Source organism: Bufo gargarizans, chromosome 10 (genome assembly GCF_014858855.1).
Source record: "Bufo gargarizans isolate SCDJY-AF-19 chromosome 10, ASM1485885v1, whole genome shotgun sequence".
In the NCBI taxonomy this organism is placed as follows: domain Eukaryota; kingdom Metazoa; phylum Chordata; class Amphibia; order Anura; family Bufonidae; genus Bufo; species Bufo gargarizans.
Genome location: NC_058089.1, coordinates 30,846,956 through 30,854,526, shown reverse-complemented (window position 1 = coordinate 30,854,526; position 7,571 = coordinate 30,846,956). Strand labels below are relative to the sequence as shown.

The window sequence follows — 7,571 nt, the reverse complement described above, 5'->3', positions numbered from 1 at the left end:
ATCAGGAAAAAGGCTTGTCCGGAGAAGAAAAGGTGAGCGCTACCATCAGTCCAGTGTCATGCTAACAGTAAAGCATCCTGAGACCATTCATGTGTGGGGTTGCTTCTCATCCAAGGGCGTGGGCTCACTCACAATTTTGCCCCAAAAACACAGCCATGAATAAGGAATGGTACCAAAACACCCTCCAACAGCAACTTCTTCCAACAATCCAACAACAGTTTGGTGAAGAACAATGCATTTTCCAGCACGATGGAGCACCGTGCCATAAGGCAAAAGTGATAACTAAGTGGCTCAGGGACCAAAACGTTGACATTTTGGGTCCATGGCCTGGAAACTCCCCAGATCTTAATCCCATTGAGAACTTGTGGTCAATCCTCAAGAGGTGGGTGGACAAACAAAAACCCACTAATTCTGACAAACTCCAAGAAGTGATTATGAAAGAATGGGTTGCTATCAGTCAGGAATTGGCCCAGAAGTTGATTGAGAGCATGCCCAATCAAATTGCAGAGGTCCTGAAAAAGAAGGGCCAACACTGCAAATACTGACTCTTTGCATAAATGTCATGTAATTGTCGATAAAAGCCTTTGAAACGTATGGAGTGCGTGTAATTATATTTCACTACATCACAGAAACAACTGAAACAAAGATCTAAAAGCAGTTTAGCAGCAAACTTTGTGAAAACTAATATTTGTGTCATTCTCAAAACTTTTGGCCACGACTGTATATTGCCACTAGAGCCAAGTCTGACCATGACTACCAGTAAGACTGCAGACTGTGGTGATGACCAATAGCAGCTGCCCACAGAGACTATAGGGGTTATCCTATGAATCATTGTCATCTGACTTAACTTTTCCTGACATGCAGGGAAGCAAGCTATTTCCATGGGCTGCTCTTCAGTGCACCGAGAATCACACTCAGCTCAGTAGATGGATGTGTACATTGCTAACTACTTTGAAAACCAGGTGGCACCATAAGTTGATGTCATGGTTCTTCATTGGATCTTTGTCTGGTTGTAGGATTTTTATTTTAATATGAAACTGCTCTTGGGTTGATAAAATAATGAAAACAAAAACAAAATTTACCTTACTTTGGCGCAGCGCCACCTATTTTATCCGTAGACTGCAACCAGTGGTGTATTATTGTGGCTACAGCAGTGCCGTCCAGTATACAGCTGCAGCTAATCATTGGTATCAGCGGTCTAGAGCTTTACACCATTCATGCCAGTGATTGGCTGCAGCAGCAAGGAACAGAAAAGAGAGGACATACTGGATCGGAGCGAGCTGGTGCAAGTATATTTTATTTATTGTTTACCAGTCCGGTAGTAGTTTCCAATAAAGACGTTAACTCGGACAGCTCCTTTAAAGGGATTCTGTCATCAAGATTTGGGAGGTGAACGCATTGCACCCGCACTGAATCTGGACCCATTCATTTCTATGGGGCTGTGCACATGAGCTGTGATTTTCATGCATCACTTATGCGTTGCGTGTAAATCGCAGCATGCTCTATATTGTGCGTTTATCACGCAATGCAGGCCCCATAGAAGTGAATGGGGCTGAGTGAAAATCGCAAGCATCCGCAAGCAAGTGCGGATGCGGTGCGATTTTCACGCATGGTTGCTAGGTGACAGTCTATTCACTGTATTATGTTCCCTTATAACATGGTTATAAGGGAAAATAATAACATCTACACAACACCGAATCCAAACCTGAACTTCTGTGAAGAAGTTTGGGTCTGGGTACCACAGTCGGTTTTTTATCACGCGCGTGCAAAACACATTGCACCCGTGCGATAAAAACGGAACATCGGAACGCAATCGCAGTCAAAACTGACTGCAATTGCGTACCTAATCGCGCGGGTTTGCCGCAATACACCGGGACGCATCCGGACCTAATCCGGACACGCCCGTGTGAACCCAGCCTTAGTGTTCCTGTATGGACAAGCTGTGACCAAAGCACAATATACCATGTAATTTTTTACTTCTGTATTACCATAGTATTGTCATTGAACTGTTGTTTACATTTTCACTGTATTGAAACATTTTGTTACGTGAATTAAACAATGCAGTGAAATTTTGCAGATTATACAAAGTCATTTCCACCTCATGGTGTGCAGCCACAAACCCGTTCCCACACCTGACTTTCAAATCTACACAAATTGATGACTGAAAAGACAATGGTTACATTTCCCTCCTGGTCAGCTGGGAAAATGCTACGGTCCTCTGCTCCTATTGTAGATGGTTGTCAAGAATAAATACAGTGACCAACACTGCCAAAATCTACACCTATAAGATGTGGAGATTACAAGTCACTACAATACTAGAGTTGAGAGCCAGCATGGAAGGAATGGTGCTTCTTGTGTTGTGGACTGCAAGCTTCGTACTCATAGTCAACGCACAACAGAAGCTGATGAGAGGTAAGAAATCTTACTCTAGTTCTAAAGCACGCAAATGTATGGCCATATGTTCCCGTTTCCTGATCAGGAGTGGATCATAAAAGGAGAGAAACTTTTTTTTTCTAAATTCACTTCTGGTTTTGGCTTCCAAAGCTTCGTCAAGAAACCTGAGCATGGGTCGTACCATAATAGTATAAAACAATGTTCATCTGTTTGTCTGTGTATCTAGCTGTATACTACAGACTCAGAGCTATATGACTATCTTCAATGTACTACAAAGATGCAAAAAAATCTAAAAAATATAATAAAGAATACGCATAATTCTTGTTGAGGAATCTGTCTGAAAACAAACAAATCCCAGCACTTCCAGAATGAAGAGATTGTGGGGGTCGTTTTACGCCAGTCTTTGTTCCCCCCCCTGATCTGCAGGAATATTCAACTAATTCATTTATTTCCGAGTATGTCGACATATACATTTTTTACAGGACTCTGCAGGATGGAAAAGCATAGTGCACCACGCTTTTTTTTCCAACGCATACATTAAAAATAGGGCAAAAACGCGATTCGAACCTTGCCGAACCTCGTATCAATTGTATGTTATTAAAACAAATTACCGGTAATATTGGTATTAAACTCTCTCTTATTTTATTTTATTTTATTTCTTATAGTGTAACTTTTTTATTTTTATTATTAGATTAGGGCAGGTGATAGTGATTATATTATAATTTAAGTACAAATTAACTATTACAATATACTTCATTAGGCAGTTTGGCTTCCTTTTGTGTTATAAAGGTTCTTTCACTTTTCCATGGACACCATGGAAGCATGCCCTACAGTATCTTTGTCCGTGATTACGGACAATATAGTCTATGGATCTATGAAAACTAGTGATGGACGAACATCTGCCGGGACAGTTTGCGAACGCGATCAAATGTTCGCGAACCGTAAGTTTGTGGCGGGTCACATTCATTTTTAATGGCAGGTGAACCTGAAAAACCTTCAGCTCATATTTGCAGCCAAGAAATAATTACTAGAAGTGCACAAATAGTCCCACAACATGGACAGTGACATACCAGATGTATTATTCGAATTTGCGATCTCCATTCATTATTTTTTTAAATGCGAAATATCGGCAATATAATTTTTACGTACGCGCATGCGCACACCAGTTATAATTATTTTTTCCAATACCATTTGTCACTGTGTGTAGCAGAGGGAACGCAGCAAAACCGCAAACAAATGCTGCTGTACCCAAATACACTATATAGTAAGTATATTGGTATATAACACCCCTCTTCTATCAGTTTTTTTGGGGGGCGACTGGTATATCACACCAGTTATAATTATTTTTTCTAATTGCGTTTGTCACTCTGTGTAGCTGCAGTATCGCTACAGAACCGCTCACCACTGCTAGACAATACAAATCCACTATAATATGCTTTCTATGTTAGAAAGTATATTATAAGTGTATTACACCCCTCTGTACTGCACATCTATCAATAGCACACCTATACCAGTCCTTAAAAGGACTTTTGTGGACCTATTTGATAGCGTTTTGTGTCCCTAACAGCCTGTCCCTGCTCCACACAGCAACCTCTCCCTACACTGGCAAAAGACTTAATGTAAAATGGCGGCCAGATCGGGTCTATTTATAAGGTAGGGGGTATGTCCATGTGCTGAAACGTCTCAATTGGCTGTCCTGTACCACCTGATGGATGTGTCATGGGTCAAAGTCCTTCACAATGTAAAAGAATATGGCGGGCGCGAATATCGCCATATGTTCGCATGTTTGGCGCATTGCAAACGAGCAAAGTTTGCCGAGAACCGACTGCCGGGCGAACTGCAAGGCCATCACTAATAAAAAACCACACACACAACATGGATATCATCTGTTTTTGATCTGTGGTTTTCACTAACCATTGGTAGGCGATGTTCTGGAAACTACTTTTCATCTTAGCAGTGTATATGGAATACAGATGACACACACAGAGCAAAAAAAGGACACACAGACCAAACATGGATTCTTCAGTGATGACCACTGACTACTTTGTCACAGATGTCATCATGTACACAGACGTGCCTAAATGGAGTATTCCTTAACAGTGATGGTCACTTCGGCCAGCGAACACATGCGGGCTGCCATCTTGACTCACCCGTCCGGCGATGCACAGGTAAGCCCTTTCCTGTGCCTGTGCCGGGAGCCGGGCTGAAATCAAATGCGGTCACCGGGAGCAGGCAGTTCCGAGAACAGCCCGATAAAGGCCCCCTGCGGCTGTTCTCTGAACTGCCTGCTCCCGGTGACCGCATTTGATTTCAGACCGGCTCCCGACACAGGCACAGGTAAGGGCTTACCTGTGCATCGCCGGACGGGTGAGTCAAGATGGCAGCCTGCATGTGTTCGCTGGCGATCACTGTGAACTGGCCATCACTGTTCCTGAACTACAGTCCTTGTTCTCGGGGCCCAGCTTAGCCTCAGCCTGCCTGCTTCTGCTAAAAAACCACATGTACTCCCATGATTCACTGCATCAGATATATTCTGTAATCTCCTGTTCCTGTTCTTTGCTGGTGTCTGATTACAGTGGGATGCGAAAGTTTGGGCAACCTTGTTAATCGTCATGATTTTCCTGTATAAATCGTTGGTTGTTACGATAAAAAATGTCAGTTAAATCTATCATATAGGAGACACACACAGTGATATTTGAGAAGTGAAATGAAGTTTATTGGATTTACAGAAAGTGTGCTATAATTGTTTAAACAAAATTAGGCAGGTGCATAAATTTGGGCACCACAAAAAATAAATGAAATCAATATTCAGTAGATCCTCCTTTTGCAGAAATTACAGCCTCTAAACGCTTCCTGTAGGTTCCAATGAGAGTCTGGCTTCTGGTTGAAGGTATTTTGGACCATTCCTCTTTACAAAACATCTTTAGTTCATTCAGGTTTGATGGCTTCCGAGCATGGACAGCTCTCTTTAAGTCACACCACAGATTTTCAATTATATTCAGGTCTGGGGACTGAGATGGCCATTCCAGAACGTTGTACTTGTTCCTCTGCATAACCCTGGGTTCACACCTGAGCATTTTACAGCGCGTTCCTACGCACTGTAAAACGCTCAACAAGGAGAAACCAATGCTTCCCTATGGGAATGGTCCTCACCTGGGCGTTTTACAGCGTGTACGATCGCGCTGTAAAGCACCCGACGCTCAAAAAAGTTCTTGAGCTTCTTTGGGGCGTTTTGTCGCGCGTTCCCATACATAGACTTTCGGGAACGCGCGACAATGGGCGTTTGCTTGTCTCTGTATGCGCGATTGTAAACGCCGGTACAATCGCGCATACAGAGCGCTCCATCGCGAACGCTCAGGTGTGAACCCAGCGTAAATGCCTTAGTAGATTTTGAGCAGTGTTTAGGGTTGTTGTCTTGTTGAAAGATCCAGCCCAGGTGCAGCTTCAGCTTTATCACTGATTCCTGGACATTGGTCTCCAGAATCTGCTGATACTGAGTGGAATCCATGCGTCCCTCAACTTTGACAAGATTCCCAGTCCCTGCACTGGCCACACAGCCCCTCAGCATGATGGAACCACCACCATATTTTACTGTAGGTAGCAGGTGTTTTTCTTGGAATGCTGTGTTCTTTTTCCTCCATGCATAACGTCCCTTGTTATGGCCAAATAACTCAATTTTAGTTTCATCAGTCCACAGCACCTTATTCCAAAATGAAGCTGGCTTGTCCAAATGTGTTTAGCCCACCTCAAGCGGCACTTTTTGTGCTGTGGGCGAAGAAAAGGCTTCCTCTGCATCACTCTCGCAGACAGCATCTCCTTGTGTAAAGTGCGCCGAATGGTTGAACGATGCACAGTGATTCCATCTGCAGCAAGATGATGTTGAAGGTCTTTGGTGCTGGTCTGTGGGTTGACTTTGACTCTTCTCACCACTCGTCGCTTCTGTCTATCCGAGATTTTTCTTGGTCTGCCACTTTGAGCCTTAACTTGAACTCAGCCTGTGGTCTTCCATTTCCTCAATATGTTCCTAACTGTGGAAACAGACAGCGGAAATCTCTGAGAGAGCTTTCTGTATCCTTCCCCTAAACCATGATGGTGAACAATCTTTGTCTTCAGGTCATTTGAGAGTAGTTTTGAGACCCCCATGTTGCTACTCTTCAGAGAAAATTAAAAGAGGAGGGAAACTTACAATTGACCCCCTTAAATACTCTTTCTCATAATTGGATTCACCTGTGTATGTAGGTCAGGGGTCACTGAGCTTACCAAGCCAATGTGAGTTCCAATAATTAGTTCTAAAGGTTTTGGAATCAATAAAATGACAACAGTGCCCAAATTTATGCACCTGCCTAATTTTGTTTAAACAATTATAGCACACTTTCTGTAAATCCAATAAACTTCATTTCACTTCTCAAATATCACTGTGTGTGTCTCCTATATGATAGATTTAACTGACATTTTTTATCGTAACAACCAACGATTTATACAGGAAAATCATGACGATTAACAAGGTTGCCAAAACTTTCGCATCCCACTGTATAACACCAATCACAGATACATCTGCTCTCCATTTTCTCGACACACACACACTGAGGGCGCATTCATACGAACGTGGTTTGGTTCCACATCCAAGCCGCATTGACCCATTAACTTCAATGGGGCCGCAATAGATGCGGATAGCACTCTGTATGATGTCCACATCCGCTGTTCCGTTCCTTGGCCCCGCAAAAATGATAGATCATGTCCTATTTTTGTCCGTTTTGCGGACAAGAATAGGCATTTCTATAATGGGCCACCCATTCCGTTCCGCAAATTGTGGAAGCCACACGGGCGGCATCCATGTTTTGCGGATCCGCAATTTGCACGTTCATGTGCATGAGTCCTAACTAGTGGAGGGGAGAGTGCAGGTGTTATAATCAGGCACAGGCCTCTGATTGATTACCTGTGCCAGAGTATAACAAAAATCACCAACACTTCCACTCTCCCCCTTTCCCGGTCAGTTAGGCTACTTTCACACTAGCGGCACGGACCTCCGACAGGCTGTTCCGTCGGGTGAACAGCCTGTCGGATCCATCCTGCCGCTAGTGAACGTGTGCCCCTGGACTACCGATCCGGCCCTATTCACTATAATGGGGGCGGAGTTCCGGCGGAGGCACGGCAGCACACAGGGCGAGAGGCTGCCG

The 7,571-nt window shown here is 43.6% G+C and overlaps 1 protein-coding gene across 1 annotated transcript in view; it reads left to right on the top strand.

The window, feature by feature from the left end:
- Nucleotides 1–2,288: 2,288 nt before the first annotated feature.
- LOC122920030 (mucin-5AC-like) overlaps nucleotides 2,289–7,571 on the top strand; it is a 116,853-nt gene continuing 111,570 nt past the window's right edge. The window contains exon 1 of the mRNA XM_044269240.1: nucleotides 2,289–2,412. Coding sequence (XP_044125175.1) covers nucleotides 2,289–2,412 — 124 coding nt within the window. The remainder of the gene's footprint in view (nucleotides 2,413–7,571) is intronic.